The sequence below is a fragment of the Corvus hawaiiensis genome, chromosome 1, assembly GCF_020740725.1.
Source record: "Corvus hawaiiensis isolate bCorHaw1 chromosome 1, bCorHaw1.pri.cur, whole genome shotgun sequence".
Lineage (NCBI taxonomy): Eukaryota > Metazoa > Chordata > Aves > Passeriformes > Corvidae > Corvus > Corvus hawaiiensis.
Window position 1 is genome coordinate 8,727,218 of NC_063213.1, and position 22,660 is coordinate 8,749,877.

General features: G+C 40.6%; 1 protein-coding gene across 3 annotated transcripts in view; it reads left to right on the forward strand.

Annotated features, from left to right (window-relative positions):
* Positions 1 to 334: 334 nt before the first annotated feature.
* The window catches only part of DNAJB6 (DnaJ heat shock protein family (Hsp40) member B6), a 62,321-nt gene continuing 39,995 nt past the window's right edge, over positions 335 to 22,660 (forward strand). For all 3 annotated transcript variants that reach the window (XM_048326699.1, XM_048326783.1, XM_048326613.1), the window contains exons 1-5: positions 335 to 452; positions 9,378 to 9,486; positions 10,234 to 10,343; positions 13,014 to 13,073; positions 13,421 to 13,531. In XM_048326699.1, coding sequence (XP_048182656.1) covers positions 9,422 to 9,486; positions 10,234 to 10,343; positions 13,014 to 13,073; positions 13,421 to 13,531 — 346 coding nt within the window. In that variant the 5' untranslated portion in view covers positions 335 to 452; positions 9,378 to 9,421. The remainder of the gene's footprint in view (positions 453 to 9,377; positions 9,487 to 10,233; positions 10,344 to 13,013; positions 13,074 to 13,420; positions 13,532 to 22,660) is intronic.

The following is a 22,660-nucleotide window of genomic DNA, read 5'->3' on the forward strand; positions in this document are numbered from 1 at the left end:
CCCTCAGCTGCACTCCTGGCCATTGCTTCACAGAATCACATCGTCAATCAGGTTGGAAAAAAAACCTCTAAGACCATTGAGTCCAACCTCTAGCTGAACACCACCATGTCCACTAGACAACCCTATGATTCTGTGGAGCAGGAAGCGGACGTCACTCAATTGGGATGTGCGGATCCCCACCCGCACGGCGACCCCGCCCCGCCCGCAGCCCCCTCCCCTCACGAGGCCCCGCCCCCCACGAAGCCCCGCCCCCACCGGCCGCCGGCAGGGGGCGCCCTCCACTCACACGGGACGCCCGGCGGGGCCGTTCGAGAAACTTCCGGAAGCGGCGGGGCGGAAGTGACGGCGCGCGCTGGCGGCGCTTCCTGTTTGCGGCCGCTGCCGTTTGTCCCGGCGGGAGCCGTGAGCAGGGACGGGCGGGAGCGGCGGCCGCGGAGCGGAGCCACCGGCGGGTGAGTGCGGGGCAGGCGGGCCCGGGGCCGGCCGCGGCCGTGCGGGCGGCAGGGGGAGCGGGCGCTTGGCCAGGCCGCCGTGCTCGGCAGCGGCGTCCCTGGTACCGGGGCCTCGCGGCGCGGCCGGCGCAGGCCCCGCAGTGCTGGAACGGCCCCGGGCGCCGTGCGGGTTCTGCCTGGCCTTGGCGGGGCTCGGCAGCTCGGGGAGGCAGCGGCTGCCCGGGGCTCTCCCCGGGATTCGGAGCGGGGCAAATCCCGGGACGTTCGTTCACAGCTCTCAGTCCCGCCTGTTCGCCGCAAGGGGAAAAAAAAAAAAAAAAATCCGGATTTCCATTCATTGCTCGCAGTGGTTTCAGTTTGCAGAGGGTGAGGGCGAGCCTCGGTTCGTTACACAGATCTTCTCCTTAAAGCGCTTTTCGTCGCAGGGCACTGCTTTGGCGGCTTGAGAGCCTTATTGTGTCCTCCTGTTTTCCGTTCTCTACAACTCCCTGAAAGAAGGTTGTAATGGGGGGGGAGGGGGGGGCGGACTCTTTTGCCGTGCCTGCCGTGAAAGGACCAGAGGAAATGGCCTTAAGATGAGACAGGGGAGATTCAGGTTAAGTAATATAAAAAATATTTCACATTTAGGACGATCAGGCATTGGAATAGGTCGCCGAGGGAGGCGGTGGAGTCACCATCCTTGGAGGTGTTTAAGAAGCGTCTGGATGTGGCGCTGGCTGTTGTAGTTTAGTGGTTTAAGGGGTACAGTGGCAGTGTTGAGGGGATGGTTGGACTGGATGATCTCAGGGGCATTTTTCACCCTTGATGACTCTAAGCCAAACGCGCTGTTTTTCTCCCCTGATGGAAGCAGTTTAGTTACGTTCTGCTCAGGGTTTCTTATTCGGGATAGGGGCAGGCGGGACGTTTGTTGTGGGCGAGGTCGGCAGAGGTCGGGCGGTTTGAACTCGCTGTTGCCAGGTTCCGAGCTGAGTTGAAAATTGACACTGCCAGGTAAGGAGCACTGTTTGTCGTCAGTAGTTGCTGCACTTCAGAGGGGGCAGTGGGCTGGGTTTATGACCAGCATTCCTGTTTGCACCAACACTTTACGTTGTGTTGCTCTCAGAGCTCTCCTTGGCTGCTGAAAACATGTGCTGCAGGCTTAAGCCATGCTAACAAAGGTGTTAGAAATGATTTAAAATAGGAGCAAATCTGTTTTAAATTCTGGTAATAATAAACAGCTACTTATTCAGACACAGTAACATGAAAGCTACGTTTATAACAGCGTTATGTGCAAATGGTCCGGCTTGTGACGTTGGATAGTCAGTGATCAAATCCAGGAGTTTTTGGGGTATAAAGTGTCAAAAAGTGATAAGAACAAGGTGTTGACACAAAGGGAACAACTGGAATGAAGCAAGGCTCTGCCTTTCTGGTCCTGCAGCAGAGGTTGCAGTCACTGCTACCCGCTGACCTTAATTTCTCTTTACTCTTCAGAGATCCTTGTACTCCAGGTAGGGATTTTACGTTCAGCTAGTGATCAAGAGCCTGGTAGTTAAAATACCATTTAGTTTGATGGATTATGTTGTCAAAGAAGATTTGTTTGGATCAATGAGTAAATGTATTTACAAATCTTGTCTCTGTGACTAGTTTTGGTTTGTTTTTTTTTTTTTTTAATTTCAAACAACCAAAATTTTAACTATAGCATAACACTGGTCTAACTTTATTTACTCTTCTTGGCTCCTGTGCTGACTTCTCAGTGGAAAATAAGAGTGTGTTGGAAATGGAAGCTAAATTAGTGTTAAATTTTCTTAAATAGTCTCTACTGGAGGAGAAATTTAAATTGCTACTTTTACTGGCAGCACTGTTTAGACTGTAATACTACTAATAATATATCTATCTGTAAACTGCAGAGTTCCCCTTGTTCTTCGTCAGACTTGTCTTTTTAGTAGTTTTGAAAGCTTGTGCTTTCAAACTACAGCAGGTTCTTACCCAGATAGCTTCTCTCTCTGGTGTTTTCTTTGTCCTTCCCAGATTGAGGCAGTTTGCTGATTTATTTTGGCTGGGCTTGGGGAGAGGGCATGCAGGGCTTTACTTTAGTGTAACACCGAAGTTTTAGTTAGAGGGCTAATGTGTTTTGCTTCTGATTTTTTTTAAATAGATAAATACATTTTTTTACCTACTACATTCTTTCTTTCATCCATTAGAAGTTTTAGAATGTATGTGGGGAGAGGGAACAACTTATGTTAAATCATCATCATCATCTTATGTAGGATGTAGGAGTTCCTAACAGTACGTGGACTGTCCTGAGGAAATAAATACCAGGTTTTTGGTTTGTTTTGCATCTGTGCCGACCCCATTGGTGCAGTGAGGTCTGTGAGCTGAGCTTGCGTGGGACGAGGGCGGTGATTGCGTTGTACCCCGTCCAGAGGCGTCGCAGTTGTGGCCTGGAATCGACTGAAATGTCAGCGCGGGTTGAGTGCCGGGCGCAGCCACCCGTGTGAGCCGGAGCTGCCCTTGTGCCGCCGGCTGTGGAGGAGGTGCAGCTCGGCCGAGCCAGTGCACTGAACTTCCAGACCTCCAGGAGCACATCTACTGCTTGTTAACCGTGGAGTGATGCTTTGAAGGGAATTCATTGCTGTAATTTTCAACTTGGCTGTGTGAGGTTTATGTTAAAGCATTGTGCTCCTTAAGTAGGAAGTGCTCCATTTCTCTAATAGCATTTGTAAAGAACCTCGTCAGCTGTGTCCTGAAAACATTTTCTGTCAACAGCTTTTCCTTTGTCTTATTCAAGCAATGGAAGGATTAGTGAGAAATTACTTAGCTTTGTCAAAACTTGTTGGATCTTGCATATGATGATTGTTTATTTCAAGGTAGATTTGAAATAAAACTGTAGTTGAGGGTATTAGTAGGTTTAAATTGTATTTTCTTTTGAATGTAATACATTTGAATGGATGTTAGATTTTTCTTACCTTAGACTTAATGAAATCATTCTGCTTTATTTATTTAACTGCTAGGGAAGAAATAATTCATGCATATGTATTTCACTCCTACAGTTACTAGTTGTAGGTTTTATGCTTTCTATTTGTTCTGAATAAATACAGAAATCCCACTGATATTAGTGAGGGCCCAGTACTTAAGGATCTTTAAGGCCATATAATGAGTCTGAAGCCATTCATAGCTACATTGCAGCCAGTTTTAATAAAAACTTTAAAGAAATTTTTTTTCTGTCTTAAAATGTAGTCTGAATCTATGACAGCCTGTCAACACTCTGAAAAAGAACTTGCTCTTTGCTTTAATGGAGCTCTTTTTTTTTTTTTCTTTTTTTGTTTGCCTTAAATAAAGTTATCATGACTCCAAAAACACTTCAGGGGAAATGTGTAGAAACTTTAAACTATTTTCTTTCCTCTAAAACATCATCTGATTGCATGTGATTATTTGCCTGAAACTTTCTGGCCCTTATCTTTCATTTGAGGCTTTCACTGTTTTTAATTGCTTAATCATACACAGTTCATATATTTTTTAAAATAAGATAGGAATTTTACTTCGTATAAAATAGCCTTTTATGGTTAGTTTTAGGAGAGTGACAGTGTTCCAGATATTTGTGACACAATTCCAAATTTGGACACCTGAGTTGCCGTGTTTTGGAAAAATGCTCCTTTGCTTTAAGGAAAGATCATGAATAAGTGCCCCTTTATCAGGGATCAGATGGATAAGCAGGAAAGTCTCAGCCAAGGGAGTCCGGGTGGCCTGTTCACTGATCAGCGTCCTTTCCTGGTTTTTGTTAGCCAGTTTACATTTCTTTCACAGATGAAGATTTTGGATTTCTTCTGTTTCCATTTTTGGTTGGTTCCCTCTTTTTTAATGGTTTCTTACTTGTTGCCCTCTACCGGCTTTCCATGTGCCAGGCAGCATTACAGACTAAGTCCTGTAGTTCTTGCCAGAGTTGTGTCTTGCTGCCATTGGGGAGGAGTGGACAGGGTTCTTTGTAACTTCTTGCCTTAAGGGGTGAGGGTGTCTTTTGCAGGTGTCTCTTGTTTGGCTGTGGTGGAGTTTTGTTGTTTCTTTTCTACCATGGACCATGAACTGCAAGGTAAAGCAGCCCAGCTGCCTTCTCCCTGTATGGAACTGCATGCTGGTATAATAATAACTGTATCCAAATCCACTCTGCTGTCTGACATACAAGCAGGATGTTTGCTGTAAACATGAGATTAGACTAAGCTTTTTGGAATGTTCATTTTATTAAATTCATCTCCTGGGGATGCTGAGGGAGTATTAAAATAATGAGTATAAACATGGCTATTTAAGTACATTTTATTAATTTTAATTATATGGTAAATTAACATTTTTCCATGAAACAATAAATTTCTGGACCCTGTGAAGTTAAACTGTGACAGCTTTTCTAAGCTTAGGTAAGTAGAAGTTAAAAGTATTGGAGTCTTTAATATGTCTTAGTCTGCACTGCACTGTGCATGTTTAAGGAGGAGGAAAAAAATTAATGCTGATGCCTTGTTTGAATGTATTTGTCAGGTTTATTAATCCCAAAAGTTATAGAGGTGTTTTTGCACTACTAAGTAACTTTATTTGTTCCTTAGCATTATTACTCTTAGAAAAATTTGCTGGTAAACTGGGGGAGTTTTTGTGTTAGCCCCCGTACAGCTCTAGCACAGTGGATCTTTGTGAGTTCAGTCAAAGTGAACTGGGATTCAGAGCAGGGTATCTGTTCCTCTGGAGTTGCCAGCAGGATGCAATCCTTTAGATAAGTCCATGGAAAGCAGGCTGGTGCTAGGAACTGGATGGCTGTGGGACTTGGAGAGGATGTTGATGACTGCCTGCTTCTGTAAACTGCATGAATCAGGAGTTTGGAACTCCATCCTGCTGTCCAGGTGACTGCTGTAGTCACTAAGCTCGAGCTATTCTGGCATCTTTCAGGACTCTCCGTGCTGCCCGTTGCTTCATGGCCAGAAATAGATAACTTTTTCTGACTAAGCTGACTGCAAAGGTCGCATGCCCCTTGCTGTCTGAATTCCCTCTTGGCTGCTCTAAGAATTTCTTGTTTGGATACTTTCCTCCCCTCCGTATTTAGTTAGGGGTGCTGTGTTTTCTTCCCTGCTGGTTGTTTGATTACTTGCTTTTGTCTGTCATCTGATAATGTAAAAGTGTAGAGCTCTCTGCATATCTATTTACTGTAATGCTTCTCATGCTTTTTATGTAGCTGAGGACTGTACTATAGAGAGAGCTTATGAGCCAGGTTTTGGGATAACTCTGGCTGAGTGCTGGGCTGAGCTGTGTGAGGAGGGCCCGAGCCTTGAGTCAGTAGTTCAGGGTCACTGTTCTGTAAGCCAGAGCAAAGCTGCCTTCTCCTATGATGACTGAAAAAATCTATAAACTGTGGAAACTTTTGGTTCACATAAACATCTGCCTGTTTGATTTTCATGCCCCAAAGAAGGAGTTGGAGTCGCTGATAGCACACTGCAAACATAATGCAGTTCCCAGCACAAGAAACTACAGATTTTCAGAGCAAACACGAAGGCCATGAAACATCTTTCAGCTGGGTTTTTTTTTTTTTTTTTTTTGCATGTCTCTTCTGAAATTTTGAACATTTTCTGTGGATGAAGACAGGAAATCTGCTAATTTCCTGGTGGGCTGGCTTCCTCCTGGCTTAAGAAAAAAAACTCTCAAGTGCCTAATTAATGAGCGTGGCTTGTATATTTGGAGACAAACTGACAGATTGGGTGTTTGGAGAAGATTTTTGTCATGTCATTTTGGTTAGGACAGTTAAGTAGTTTCTTGCAGGGAAGTACATGGTTTGCATCTTTGAAACATCTAGGCATTTTCACCATGTAGACTCCTACTAGCCTGAAAAGTACTGATTTATTCTTTTTTTAAATTTGCCATCTATTTTCTAAGTCAGTGGTCATACATATTCTGTTTTATTATAAGCTGATGGTGGCTGTTTCCTTGAGTGCATATTTTAAATAATTCTGTTCTGAAAAGATTGCAGATAGAGGTCTTTTCTAGTTTGTGAATGTTGGGTTTTTTGGGGGGGAGGAGGGTTTTGTGGGCATGTGTGGGGTTTTTTTGATCAGTCTTACTGGCTGTGGAGGGGCTAAATATTAGCTGACTTTTTTTTTTTAAGCTGGACGAAAAAAGCTGCAGATGAATTTTCTTCTTGTAAGTATTTTTAAAACCTTTTTACATACAAGAAAAAAGTTCCTGTGATAACTAAAATTTCAGCAGTACAGTTTATGCTTTATAATAACTAGCAGATAGACATAACAGTATATCAGAGATGAATTCTTGCTGTCACCTACTTTGACACTTTGATTAGGAGAAGGAGAATATTAACAATTTCATTTTTTTAGAAATCTTCTGGCATGTTTTAATTCCAGACTCCCTTAGTGGCAGGTAAAAACTGAGCAATAACACTCACACATAAAGAGAGAATATGCAATACCCAGGCATTTCTTTGAAACAAATAATTCTTCTGTCTTAAAGGAGTTGCTTTTTAGGCTCAGAGTCATCTGTTAAAAGGTGGTCATGTTGCCTCAGCATGGGGTTTTTTTGTCCCAACTTCAGGCTTGTGTTATCTAGAATATATTTTATTTGTATTGAGTCTGAACTTAACAGCTCTGCAGCATTGTTTTTAAACAAACAGCAAAGTGTTTAAAGAAATGTGTTGAAATCAATATGACTACCTGTGTGCACAAAGTTCTGTAGGAAAAATGTGATTTATTTTTTGCATCTAAGTTGCTTTTCCTACATGCTTTTTCTAGTTAGAAGCTCGAAGTTTAAATTTTCCCTCTAAGATAGGTACCTGAATTGAGAGGAGTGCTGATCTAAGTCTTGTATTTAAGAAAAGGAGAATGTGGAAAGAACACTTAATGATATGTGCTCCTGGCCTGTGGCTTCCTGCCATTTGCTTACTAGTTTTAGGCTGGTATCTGTCAGGAGGGACTCTGACCTCTAGCCTTTAGCTTGATTCATACTAGATTCCCCCCTTCTGATTTCTTTCTGTAAACTTTACATTCCATATATGCTATTGCTCATAAGGTTGGCTATGGGATCCCATTCTGACCTTGCTCCTTACCTCTGTGTTCACAGAGCTGTTCTGATTGTTGTATGGGAAACAGCAAAACTAGACAAGCCAGTTGATAGCAAATATCCTGGGCTATTTTTGGTAATCTGTATGTTTACATGTTGGGTCCTGCCATTAGCATATTATTATTGGCATTCTTAATGTTAATTTTAATGCATGTCCCCCAACTTCCTTTGGCGTTGGTCACAGTATTAACTATACCCTCACTGGTTTTTTTGATGTGGAGATTTCTTCAAAGGGCAAAGGGCTATTTACCTGCTACACTTTAATTTTGTGTTTGTGGGACTGTATGGTTAAAGTAGATTGCTAAAACCACCCAAGTTTTAAACACATGGGATCTCCAATACATTTGCTTCTGTAAGTAGTTTGGAGAGGAGAGGAGAGGAGAGGAGAGGAGAGGAAGCATGGCAGGGTATCTCTCAAACTGGTTTTGCCATTTGAGGAAATGTGTATGTAACCACAATCCATAATTAAAGTTAATTAAGCTTTAACCTACAGCAGGAACATATTTTGAAAATGTACCAATTTATTTTAAAAAGAAGGTTTTCTTTAATGTTTATATCCCAGGATATTGAAAGATACATGTAAAAGTAGTACAATAAATTAATTTCAGACTACTTCACTAGGCTACATTATGCTAAATACTTTCAGCATTTATGTGAAAGAAAAGGAAACTCAGACTGCCTGGGCTAAAACAAAAAACACTGAAAGGCTTAAAGGGGGAAAGGTTATTTCAATGAATTTTTGTTCTTGATGCACGAGATAAGAAAATGTGACTAATACATTGCTGTATTGTTGTGTTCTGAGTGTATTTGGGTAACTTTTCCCTGAAACAAGTTGATAACTCCTGGAAAAGGTCACTGTTTCCTTGTTCATAAAACTTGAAACAAACTAGAGTGGTAGGATGGAAAGGGGATTGGAAGTTTTGCCAGAATAGAGACTTATTACAGTGGTGGAGAGAAGGCAGCTTTGCATGAAGATACAAAACATTCTTGAAACTTCTTAGGAAGGTTCTTTCATCCTAATGGTCATTTAGTTGGAGTAATGGTCAGTGTAACTGTTCCTTATAATTATTCTCTAATGTTGACAAGAAACTGTCAGTATTTAAATTGCTTTTTTAGCTTGCAGGTTTCTCAGGACTCTTGTGGAAACTATAATTTTATACTAAGAAACACTAAGTGCCTGTGCACTTGAGTTGGTTGGTTACCTTGCAGTTGGAGCAATCTTGCCTGGCTATGTGATTCTCTTCGTAAACATAAAGGAAGCAAATGGTATTCAGTAGCTTTGGCAACATGTGCATTTTTTTTGTCAAAGTCTGAATACAAGAAAGGCTTGTTGGGCTCAGTAGGTGCAGTTCTAGATTTCTAAGACCTGCACATACATTGCTTTTCTGAAGGGAGCATCTCAGTGGAAGTAATGTTCTGAAGAACAGATATGAGAGATGGGTCCCTTTGTTTATGCCCATATGTGCTTAAGACATGACAGGTGTCATAGATAACATTAGGTGAACTTTTTCATTCAGAGTTATTAATATCTACATCAAAACTGTGATCCACATGCCCTTCTTAAAATACTGATTAAATTTAGCTTATCAGTCTAATCTGTTTCAGGAGCCGCTGTTTATCTTTGTGTTTGTGTACTGTGTTTCAGTGGGATCAAAGAACGTAAAAATCCAAATTAAAGTAATTGTTTGATCTCTTGACCTAAAATAAAGTGGGTTTATTTTTTGTGATTTGAAACACAAATCACAAATCTTCGATCAGGTTTGATACTAAGCCATACCAGGCTTCTACCTGCCTTCTATGAAGTAGCAGTACTGGACAAACGTCACTTACAAGTTGTTGTTGTTGCAGGACTTGAAAGACTCAGCTGTTGTTACTGAGACAACTCCTGAAACATGGTGGATTACTATGAAGTTCTGGGAGTGCAGAAGCATGCCTCAGCAGAGGATATCAAAAAAGCGTGAGTGTCACTGATATATATATATATAAAAAATGGATTTTAAGGAACAGATAAAATGACATGGTTTCTGGAGTCACACTCTTGTCCTCCCATGTTCTTTTGCAAATTCCTGCACGTGCTACTTTTATCAACTCAAATGTTTGAACTGTGCTCTTGGATGATTGCAAAACACATCAACCTAAGTGCAAGCTTAGCTTTGCCTCTCTAAATAAGTAGTTATGAATACTTTGCCTAAATAAGTAGTTATGAATACTTTGCCTAAAATGTTTCATTTGAGGATAGGAATTGTGTGCAGGTGTAGCTGTCAAAGAAGGCATTGATATTAGCATGTCACAGTCAGTTTATTCTTGGAGCTTTATGAACCTTGAACGTACCAGATCCTTCTTGATGCTTCCCATGATTGGTTGGAGTACCGAATAATTACAGAGCTCTAAGGAGAAGCCCACAGCAGAGATCTTTTGGAATGTTTTGCTTAGGTCTAGCAGATGTTGATCATCAGAAATGCACAGGAATAATTTCAGAGTAAGTATAGAACACCAAACCTACTTTCTTCTTTAAAGCATATCTGAGTAGGTGGTTCTTTGTGTACCTGCAGAATCTGTTGATACCAGACTAGATGCAAGATACAAAGCACCAGGAATTTCTAAGTACTTCCATCCCTGACAGCTTGTTTGAAACATTGTGTTTATCTGTATAGCATATTCCATTATTTCAGAGTAAAATATATTTTGTTTTCCTTCCGCTCAGGTACCGTAAATTGGCACTAAAATGGCACCCTGATAAAAATCCAGACAATAAAGATGAGGCAGAACAGCAATTTAAGCAAGTAGCCGAAGCCTATGAAGTTTTGTCAGATGGTAGGTATTTTAAAAGGGCTCTTGAACTGCCTGTCTCTACTCTGGGTATCAGACTGAAAATGTTGATATATGATGCTTTGAAGGGATATTGTAATTTTGGTTCACCATGCAACTTGACTATTTCCTTTTCAAATGAAAGAGAAAGAAGCTTGCGGATCAGGCAGAATAAGCAGAAATTTTGAAACAAAAATTTCAGGATCTCCCTAGATGAGTAACCAAACTACTAGAAGTTGAAATTTAATGTCTGCCAGAAATTTCTGTAGAGACATCTGTGAATACCAAGATTAATTTTATCAGGTGAGGCCAGTGTTACTATCAGTATAGGGGTATTACTGTGTTTATCCTATAAAAGTTAGGCTAGACCAACTCTAAAGTATGCACTGTTGGGCCTACTGCTTCTAGTTTTTGTAACAGTAAGCTAGTCTTGACAAAGCCCAAGCATACTGTAAACCTTGCTGAAAATTTGGATTTCATTTGGGTGAGTTCTGTAAATTCAGTCAACTGTGATACTAAAGATAGTGTTTATTTTGAATTGTTCTGAATGAGGTGTTTAGCCTGACCCATGTAATGCAGGAATGCAGTTTACAGTTCACCCATGTCTTTTTGCTTGCAGGGTATCATTAACTTCTGCCAGTGTTCTGACAAAAGCAGCCTGAATCATAACAAAGTGATTTAAGCTACTTTGATAATTTTCCTCTGTAATTGACTGCAGCTGTCTATATGCTATTTCTGAAGTGTCCTTGATTTCACCTGAGACAGCGAGCATGGGAAAGCTATATTTAAAGCACTAGTGGCATCTAGATTACCTCTCAGAGTTCAGCCTGATTTATCGAGCTGCAGTCTTGCAGACTGTGTTTCTTTGCTTGGTTTTGATACTTAATTGACAGGGGAGAAACAGAACTTAATTTATCATTAGTTCATTGTATACTTGTCTTTTAGAGTACTTTATCCTTCTTAAACTAATTTTTTTGAGCAGGATAAAAATAGGATACTGGTCTGGTTGTTATACAGATCTCTAAGTTCTTTGGAAACAGTACACTGCTGGAATTTTAGAACATCTTCTAAAAGTGCTGCCAGTGTTTGGATCTAGACCAAATCCTAAGTTACTGGTGTCTTAACAATCATTTGTGCAGCAGGGATACCAGAATCCTGAGCCCAGTGGTTGAGAGGCAGTCAAACGTTCTGCAAACTTAATGAAATTTTCTGACACCATTACAGGCTTGAATGATGACAGATTTTTGGCAGAAGAATAATTTTGTAAGGGATTACATAAGCAAAGAATACTGAAATTGGGTGATCATTGAACATGCTTCCCTGGTGGGAAACCTTGTGGTATCAAAAATGTAACATTTTTCAAGATGAATTTTCGGCTTACAAAGGTCATCCTTGCTGTTTGCTGCTTGTGACAGTTTATCTGCCTTCTGCTTTGTTCTTAATTTGATGAGTAGGGTAGCCTCCTTTCTTTAAAAACTGCTTTCTAGAAAGGCAGTACAGATAGTGTATCAAGCTTTGGGGTTTTGTCTGCTTGTGAACCTATTGCAAGCTCCTATTATTAGAGATGATAACCATTATATAAAATTTTAATTCCTGTTGGTCAGAAGTATTTTAGTTTCCAGCATCTGTTTGAGGTAACTGCGTGTTCTTTCTGTTTAAATTTTAAAAACTTCTTTCACTGAAGAGATTCCAGTGGGAAAAGCGTGATATTATTTAGAGACTAAAATCAAATGCCCTGACTGGTTTTTGACTGGTACTTCCACACCAGTGCAAGCAAAGTAAGCTGACTGTCTCCTTCTTTTAGCCGTTCAGGTTTCCTTCCAGTACCAAAGTGCCATCTGATCTTGTGCAGTAATGTAGAGTTCATTTTTCTCCTCTTTCTCATGAATACTGTAAAGCTGGTCTGCAGTGAAATTAATAGTCATTCCATGCCTTCTAAAATAATAGAGAGCAAGCAGTTTGAGTCACATCCTTCCATGGCATTTTGTAACATCACTTCAATTCTCCATTATTACGCTAGAAGTAGTGGTTGTAATTAATTTTAGGGGTTTTGCAGTCACTCATATAAACACTGTTCTTCCGTTCTCATAACTCTCCCACAATGGGCTTGGTCTTATGCAATAAAAAGAAAGGAGGCAATGGTCAAGGTTTGCAAGTGGGACAGAAGGAAGGGAATGCTTGAGCACTGAACTGTTCTCCAGAGAGACTGTAGAATCTTCTCTTGGAAATTGATACCATCAGGGTTTTATTCAGGCAAGATGTGACCAGCTTCATGATTAGACTTGTGTGGAGGAGCAGGTTGAAGTCCAGAGGTCCTTCACAGCCTTTAAGCTTTTCATGGTACCTGTGCAAAGAAGAAAACTGCCATATTCTTCTGCCATTCTCTTCTTAAAGGCAGCCTTCCATGTGAAGTTTGTCCTTGCACCAAACTTTTTCTGATAGAACCACAGCTTCTTAACTCAATGGTAGTAAGTCTGAAATTTAGTACCTGTTCTTTCTGAATTTAATTTGCTTTGACAATCCTTTTTAAAAATGTTCAGCAGTGACATGCCAGAACTTTCTTAAATAAACTAGCTTTGAGAAGATGTTTAACTGAGGATACCAGTTAACTGTTCTTATTTTTCCACAAAACCAACGAACCTGTTTACTGACATGATGTACAACTTCTCCTTGTAGCTAAAAAACGTGACATCTATGACAGATACGGAAAAGAAGGCCTAATAAATGGAGGTGGAGGTATGTTGACAACCAGCAGTTCCCTGCTTTCTCTATTTTTTACAGCTTTCTTTTCAAGACAGCAATCTGGAAATGCCTGTACCAAGGCCTAAAATTCAGTCTTTTGAAAATTGAGATTACAATTGTTTTACAGTTTTTCTAGTTATTATAAAAGATATTACTGTTATCTGAAAACAGAGAATTATAAAAAGTAATGAAGTAATGTGTGTACTTAACTTGTATGATACCTGAAAGAGAAATTTTGGAAATTGTTCATATTTGTAGACTATTCAAGTACCCTATTGGCCTGAACTTTCATGTTAGTAAGATTGTGTGAAGGTAACTGAAACGGAACCTTTTTGTTGTAGGTGGAAATCATCACGATAATCCGTTTGATTTTGGATTTACATTCCGCAACCCAGATGATGTCTTTAGGGAGTTTTTTGGTGGAAGGGATCCCTTTTCATTTGACTTCTTCGGTAAGTGATCCACTGGTTTTAGTTACATGTATCTAAGGTGTGGCTAAAACTTTATTCTTACAAAACAAATGTAGCTAATGTAGTTGTATTAGAAGTAGCTCTGAAAATGAGGCAAACAACTGGTATTTTGTATTATATTTGAAATGTTTGTTTCATACCTGTTTCTTGGTTAACTTTATAATACAGGACAGATATGGCTTGCCAATTCAGATTTGGTTTGCCAAAGCATAAAATGATGACTGCAGTGTCTCTAAGTTGGAAGGAAGTAATATTCAACAGAAAAAGTGCATACTGGAATTTCCTCTCGAGAATTTGAGCAGGTTAACTTTGTTGGATTTCTCTCTTTTGATCTGTAAATAAATTCAAAGATAAGACTTTGAGAGCTTCTGAACTGGACAGGTTAACTATAACTGTTAGACCTTAACTCTCAGTGTGAACTTGTGTCATAGCAGGACTGATTTTCTTCTGTCGGAATAAGAGCAGTTACGTACATAATCTAGACACTCTCCCAAATTCATGTCACTTGTTTGCTTGGGGTGTAGAGCCCCTAAAGACTCAGACGAAATATTTCTTGAGGCCTGGATTCTTCATTTAGGAAGCATTCATTAAAGGAAGCAATATGGGATAAAAGTTGTCAAAGTAATCTTTTTACCCTCATGCTGAAGGTCTTCTGACTTGTGACGTTGCTTGTTCTAGTGAAGGTCTTTTCAGAGGTGCTGGAATTCTTACACAATCTCTCTGTATATGTTCTGCTCAGCAAAATGCTGACCTGTAAAGCAGAACAGATCCTGTGTTCAGTATTTACTGTGAGAAAGTTCCATGCTGAAAACTGCAAGAGGTGTACTTGAAAAACAAAGCTTTCTTCCTGTTCAGTATGTAGATATTGATTAATCTCTATAATAATGTATGTAAATGTTTCAATATTTTAAAAAGTAATTTATTATCCTTGGCAGCATTAAGGGATAATTCAACTCAGATTTTAATTATATCTTTCTCTGGTTTGCTATTTCAGGATCATCAGCTGCTAGATGACTAATGAAGGATTAGAAAAGGGGTTGAAGGGCTAGAGGTTGAATGCAACAGAATGCTAGTTGATGAATTAGATGAGTATCTAGAAGAAGAATTTGGTAGAAGATAAGCTGGTGAATTTGGACAATTGGATCCAGTGGGAAATAGCTGGAAGTAGGAAAGGGCAGATTGGAGGAGGCATCTAGCAAAGTACTGATGAGTGAAATGGGGTCTGAAGCGGGTAGATGCAACTTCTTCACTGCCTGCAGTGGAATAAGGATTTTAAGAAGTACTAGACAAGGGTTTCAGTTTAGATGAGTGATCTCAGAACTGGTTAGGACACATCTGGAGTACTGAGTCCACTTCTGCGCTCCCCAGTAAACGAAACAGAGCTACTGGATAGAGTCCAGTGAAAGGCCACTAAGATAATTACAGGACTGGAGCTTCTCTGACCTGAAGAACAGGTTGAGAGAATTGCTGGAATTGTTCAGTACAGAGGAAGCTCAGGGTGAGAGTCTCATCAGGGGATTGGGAAGGGAGTGGCGACATGAGAGGCAGTGACCACAAATGGAAGCACAGGAGACTCTGGTTGAACCTAAGGTAGCTCAACTGTACTGTGAGGGTAACAATGTTGGAGCAGGTTGTCCAGAGAGGTTGTGGAATCTCCACGTTTGGAGATAGTCAGAAGGCGTCTGGAGTGGTCCTGGAAATCCCACTGTAGCTGATCCTGTTTGAGCAGGGGATTGGACCAGATGAACTCTAGAGGTCCCTGTTAAACTCGGTTGTTTTGGGATTGAGTGGTAGAAAACTTGGAAAAATCTGAGCAAAATGTTCAGTAGGAAGCTGGTGTGGAGGAGCTGAGAGTGTTCAGTTCTTTTGTTTATTTTTTCATTTAAAATAAAATCCAAATAGTTGATTCTAAATCAAATATCTCTGTAGTAAATTGCATAGATGAGACATGTTCTAGCTACCAGTGGGACACTGACATAGGCTCTGTTTGGTTTTGACTGTATTTACTTCATCAGCACTAGCAGAAGCTTTAACTTGCTGTCTCTGAAAATGTCAGTATTCATGATTAACCTTAAAGCCATGAAGTTTAGTTCTGCTGTTAAATAAATGATGGGCTTAAAGAAAGCTGAGGCCTTACCTTTTGGCTTCCTTAGAAGGGAGGCTGTACAGCACAGTGCACAGAGCTGTCCAGCTTATCAAGTGGAGGTACCACTGCTGCCAGTGTTTTCATGGGATACTGCAACTGCAGTAGCCTCTCCTGTAGAGGCAGTGATATGTCTTGCCTTGGGGCATCAGTGGACTTAACATGCCTCTGCAGTCTCCCCCTGCTTAACGCCCAGATTTATTTATTTATTCAAAAGCAGGTTATCTACTTCATGTATTGATGACTCTTATTGTCGGCTTTAAGATAAGAGTACTGAGCACTGGCTCTGCTTCTTGCCACGGTTCTGGCAGTGTCAGCAGTGTTACATGCACTCTGATTAATGAAAACTAATCGTTCCTAAGCTGCCTCTCTACTTTATGTGGATGGTTGCAGTGTCAGTGACCAGAGTCCTAAAACCCTCTATTAAGCTTTGGATTTTGAGCATAAGCTCTTGACATTTTTCTAGTCAGAAGGCTTCGAAGTGAGCACTTTTTTTTTCCCCAAGATGCTTAAGACATTCTCTAACATGGGTAATTGTGACTCCAAACGATTTTTTTGGACAGATTTTTATAAAAAGTATTTGCAGTGGTCTTTGCACATACGTTAATGTTTAAGATAGTACAACGTAAAAATGTGTGCTTTGAGCTGAATGTAGTGCATTTTATAATGCCAAAAGCAAGCATGTATAGCATGAATATTTGTATTGGTGAACTAGAGCCCTTGTAGATTTTGCTGTGTTGAAACACTAGTGGAACAGTTCTGTCCTGAATAATAAGCTAAATTATCTTCTAAAAATGAGGAGTTTTCAACTTGGTGATGAGTTTTCTGTAGAACTAGTAACTTCTTAAGGAGCTACTCAGGTTATAATTGATATTCTAAGCAACTAAATAAGGACTGAGGTCATGTTTTCTAAAAATGTGCACTGGTGGAATCAAAGATGAAATTGAATAAATACTTTAAAACATTTGTACTTTTTATACAGTTTGAAGTGGCACATAGTGAAGCCCACAGAATGCAGGTGGGACTCTCTATATCCTGATTGTCATTGAGTATGTAAAGAGCAGCATTCATATGCATAATTCCTGTAAATTTATGGATGTGAAGAATTTCTAAAATTGTGCTATGAATTGAGTATGTTCAACGCCACTGAGCTATACTGCACTGTTACTGCAGTTACAGAAAGTTTTCTTTATAAACAGAGGCATCTTTATTCATCTGTAGAAAATGACAGAATGTATGAAGACCTCTGTGGTGATTTTAAACTGCTGAGTCCCCTCAGACTTTTCCAGTGAAAATCTGTAATACTGTTGGAGACAGCTCTGAAAACTTCAAAATGGAGCAAAGTTAATGTTACGTGCTGCGTGTTGCACTGGAGACAGTCACAGTTTTTTTGCTGTTTTTTTCAGGCAAATCCTTTGTATTAGTAGGGCTACATGAAGGCAAGTGCTTTTAAAAGCTTGATCTGATACTATGACAGATGGTTAATTCTTACTCTTTGAGAGTTTTGGCCTTGCTTTTTGTGACATGGTTACGGCTGAGTGTGTACTCCTGGTGAGCTCTCCTAGGATTAATATTTAGCCTCTGACCTACAACTGGGTGGTGATTCTTACGACAGGAAGAAAAGTTGGTGCTTCCTAGGCGGCACTGCACTTTGCATTGCGAAGTAGTGCCTTGGTATATAGCAGTGTCTGGTGACCTGGTGTTCAGTCTGTCCCATACACTTCTGGCTCTCTGACTGTTCTTTGACATTGTAACTCACTGTTTGCTCTTAATGTAGGGATTGGTTTCTCATTTCAGTATACTGAAACTTTTATACTTAAATTATATCCTACTCGATTTATATATAGTGCTTGCCTTGATATGGTTTATTTGTGTTCCATGTAGTGTTTTTGTTTGTATTTTACTTGTAAACTTTTCAAAGACCTTCTTCTGTACTTTAAGAGTTCACAGGAGGGAAGGATTCCAGTGTTAACCACTGGTAGTGGAGGTGTATTGATGAAAGACTGCTGCTTCAGGCTGAGGAACAGAAATTGATGTGTTTTGGTGCAGGCTGGGCTCTGTTTCTGGGCTGTTAAAGAATTGACTTGGTTTTGTTTTAGAGGCTTTTCGGAGTCTCACTTCAAGAGTGGGTTCTGTGTTGGAAGGTGTTACCAGTGAGGAGTTTCTTTGAAAGATGGAGTTGGTATAACAAGATCCTAGCATTACCCAACAAAAACTCCTTAGGGAGTTGTCCTGGGGTGATGTTACGGAGCCGCTTTATTCCTTACCCGTCCGCTCAGTGCCCGAGGACGCTTTAAGACGGGCCCGGGGCGGGGCCGGAGCCGGGAGCCGCGGGGGCGCTGAGCGGCTCAGCCCGGGGGCTCCCGGCTCTGGGCAGGGCTGGGGAGGGATCGCGCCGGGAGCGCTGGGCTGCTTTTTGGCTTCCTTTGTGTTCCAGCTAGCTGGGAAAAGGTTCTGTTGGGTTTGTGGTTTTTTCTTGTTCTTTTTTCCCTTTCTTTCCCCTTGCCTCACTGCCTCCCTTCCCTCCTCGCCGGTCCGGGGAGCCTGCGGGGGTGGCCCCGGCTGGCCCAAGCCCACGTGTCTGTTCCCTCTCTGGGAATTCGTTGTATTTTGAGGGGTTTTTTTTTATCTTGTTCTACCCTGTTTTGTTCGTGTGTTAATAAACAGTTTGATTTCTTTTTCCCACTTTCACTCCTTGTGACCCATTTGTCTCACTGACTGAGGAAAAGGGGAGGAACACTCATTCCGGAGTGTTTCCTCCTGAAGTTTTGTCTCAAAAACCGAGACAGGAGTTAATTCATTTTTTTGTAGACTTGAAGGTGCATACACACCCTAAACCATCTCAGCTGTCACCAGGTGTATCTATGATGCCTGAGTAAATTTGTATGTGGGCTAGAAAATACAACTCGGGGCCTAGAGCAGACCAGGATTGTCCAGCAGCAGTGTCTACAAGCTTGACAGGACGTTTCAGGGCATTTCAAACTGTTTTAAGTGCCTGTATGTCTAGTTAAATGAATCCCACAAGGAACCAGGCTTTTCCCTCTGGTAGAATGTGTTACTAATGTGACATGATAAATTGCTCCTGGTGAATGCCCTCTCTAGTCTTTGATGTCCAAGAGAAGTCTGTCTGTGGAGTATCCTTAAACATTGTAGTCTTGACAGTTTAGCTGTGGTTCCTAAACATTTTAGTTTTCTCAACATACATTTGGAGATGGTAATATATAAATGACTTAAATGTTTTTCTCAGATTGTCAAGTAGAATTCATGATGTACTTTAATCTAAATTTAATACCAGATAATGCATATTAACCCATATGCATTCTATGGAGTTTTTCCTTGAGAATTCTGGTTACATGGTTTATGTGATATTTAAAAATCTATACTCTTGGAAATGAAAGGTAAAATTAAACAACACTTTTATACAACTAGTTAGGTATAAATATTTGTCACAGAGAATGTCAACTAGCTAGTTATCTGGTATGTAGCTCGGTTCCATCAAAGGACAGGTTTACTTTATATTGACTACTGTAATATTGATTACATAAAAAGAAGCAGGACTCTTCTGGAAAAGTACAGTGAGTTGCTTCTAGTATCCAGGCAAAAGAGACTTAACCTGACAAGGAAGAGGAAATTTTATGTGCAGTAATCATTGCAAACTCCACATGATATGTGTTTTAGAACGTTTTTCCTGAATGGGGCAGCTTCATTACTTGTCTCAAGGACAGAAAGTCGTCTTGCTGTGGCAAAAGATTCACATAAGAATCAGATCATGCTTTTAATTCACATGCTATCCCATTTCTGATAATTGATTGTTTAAATGTTCTAATGCAGAATGTATTTGTTAGTAAAATGGGTTATTAAAACTGAAAATGGAGGTGGCTTTCAGTTAAAGCTGTCTTGAGCAGCAGTGTTGTCTTGGTAATTAATCTTTTTGTTGACGTAAATTTGCAGCTTTTGGTGCAATTTATGAAGTGCTCACAGATTTGCATGTGCATTCATTGCTTTGGTATGAAGGTACAGTTTTATTTCACCACCAGTCTTAGATCAGAATTATCCACTGAATGGTCCAAATCTCACTAGGAATTTTTCAGAAATAACTTGATAGGTTCAAAGAGGGATTTTTGAAACACAGGAATTGTCTCACCCAGACAGCATTATCACATAGGAGTAGGTAGTGCTGTGGCTCCATGGCTGAGCTAATACATAGTTTCTCCTGCTGAAAGGGAGGAGGCCTTGCTCCAAATTTTCATGTTTATCTTAAAACTTTAATGTTTGTCTAATGTCCCATTAGATAGATTGAGAAACTGTTTGATAGCACACTAACCAAAGTCTGTCTTGAGAATCCCAAGCCAGTTCAGGTTATTAGCCCCCAAGAAAATGGTTTGATTTGGTTTTCTTGGACAGCTAGCTGATTAAATTGGTCGGAGGACAAATGCTGAACATAGCCTAAGGAGAGCAGGTCATACAGAGGTAATGGAAGTTACCTGCATTTTTGAGGTGTGCCTGAACATTTGAGCATTCATTTAATAAATATGAAGTGCTGATTACTGTATTCCAGCATCTTTGTAATTACCATATAGATGGTGTTCAAAGGTGATATTTTAAGTCTTCTTTTCTAGAAAATAATTAATCCCAAGATCTCTGCTGTATACCATTAGAAGGACTTCCAAATGCTTCTTCTGCTGGTAATTTATTAAATAAGTGAGGCAAACATCTGTTTGACATCTAATTTATGAAAGTGAGCAATTACAAAGACTGTGCTGAAACATTAGGCAGGTGGAGTAACAGTGCTTGCAACAACATCTTAGTGTCTCCTCTGAGTAAGGGGCATCAACATTGTGCTTATTTTGTAAGGAAGAAAGTATTTCCATGCAAAAGTGCTTACAGGTTTCTGTGGCCCATCCAGTTCTGTATGTTTTTTAGTGCCTGAGTGCTCTCCAGCTGTAGCATGAGGTTGTGTTTACTGCAAATTTGCATCTTTGGAACTTTTTTTTTCAAATTGGAGACAAGATAGAAAACAGCTGCTCCAAGAATTCTGTTGTATTGTAGGTATCATATTTGTAGCCCTTTGCATAAACGCGTTTTTCAGACCTGCATTTGAGACTCTCTTCTGGCAGGATGTATAAAGTCATTACAGGATGCTTTTGATATAAAGAAAGGATGGGGCAGGCAGCCTTTGCTTACTGTAGCAATGCTGGATACCACTGGGTGTGGCCTTGCCCTTCTGCAGGGGCTGAACAGCATCCTTTATCCTTTCTCCATTACCCTGTGCCGCCCTCCTGTGCCACCCTCCTGCATCCGTAATGCGAGCAGTCGGCTCAGGTGTCCTGTTTTGGCAGAGGCAGTAGTGAGGCTCTGGTGGCAGAGAATAAAGGAAAGAAGGGTCACTGGTTGGGAAGGTGGTCCCAGCCAGTGGGGCCCGAGCAGTGATCCTGCTTGGACAGGGTAATTCCCGTTGCACACTATCCCTAAAAGATTATCGACATCTCTGACTGTGACAGTGCATGGCAGAGCATTTGCTGACAGCTCACCATTTATCTCAACGCCTCTGATTTTTGGAGGTGAATGATGGCATTGCTGTGGAACGTGCTCAACACTCAGTCAGCAAAAACATTGTTCTGTGACTGAAAGCATCTTCCTGTGCTGCCTTTGACTCTTGGGCACTTTGGCTGCTGCCTGCGTTGTAACCAGCACAGTTGCTTTTACGGCCACATGGGAAACTGTAGCAAAGAATTGATGTGGCTGAACTTTCTTTTGTCTGGAGATGCTCTTTTCAGCATATCAATTCCTGATCTAGTTCCCCAAGCAAAGGCCAGGATACAAGGGCCTTGGTAGAAGTGACTGCCGTAGGAAATGTGTCACTTGTAGATTATCTTGTATTGTGATTTCAGCTAATGCCTTAGATTGCTATAATGAATTTCATTAATTTAAACTGCATTATGGTACACTTCAAATTGTGGGGTTTGCCTCCTTTTCCCCCTTCCCCGTTGTATGGTGCTTTTCTGGCCATTTTTTTTCAGAAACACCAGTCTTGCCAGTGCTGAATCAGATTGGCTCATGGGTGCAACAGAAGGCAACAACTCAGTGTTCTTTTGGATCAGTGAATTAGTGCAACTTGCTATTTGGTTCCATGATCACAAGGCAGGAAAGGAAAACAATCACATCTTTTAAGTAGTATTCTGCCATGAGCTGAAAGAGAGAAAATCCTGTTTCGATGTTGCAGCTGGGGACTCCTCAGAGTGAAGAGATCATGGCGTGCCTTATTTTGAACTGCAGGGAGATATTTATTACAGTAGTTGTTGTTATTTGACCTGTTTAGAGGTGAAATTCTTTTCCTGTGACTACAGAAAAGCAAGGTAATATTCCATGGTTTGCAGGGAGCAGGTTTAATGTTTTGCCCAGAGGAAAAAGACAGCTGTTGCATTTGAATTAGCAAAGATTTTTCTAAAGAAAGTAAATTTTCTTGGAAACATTACCTCTAATGCAATTATTTTCAGACAGGTTTGTTAGTGTACAGTCTTTTATATTGCTGGGGGTTTTGTGTTCCAATCTCCACATTGGCTTTTTGGCTTCTGTAACTTCAGTCTTCCTACCTAGTAACAGCAAGAGTCCTGAAGACCTTCATTTTGTCTGGTGTTTTGGTAATGGGCAAAGAACATGTGTTCTTTGCTTAAGCGTTTGCCTTTTTCCAAAAAGTTTCATGTCATCTGCTGTTGTTGATAGATAAGTCTGTCTCACTGGCTTTCTTGATGTTTCTCACCTTTTGTTTTTCCTCATCTGCTGTTTTGACAGCACTGCAAATTCTGCATTAGGAGTGTAGTGCAACATTTTTCTTGAAACTAAATCTAGTACTCTGTCCTCCTATAAGCTTCTGGTAATACCTAGATTATAATATACAGTGTTTTATCTCCAAACAGTATTTACTAATACTCTTAAGTATCACTGGTTTAGCATTTTGGTTATCTGAA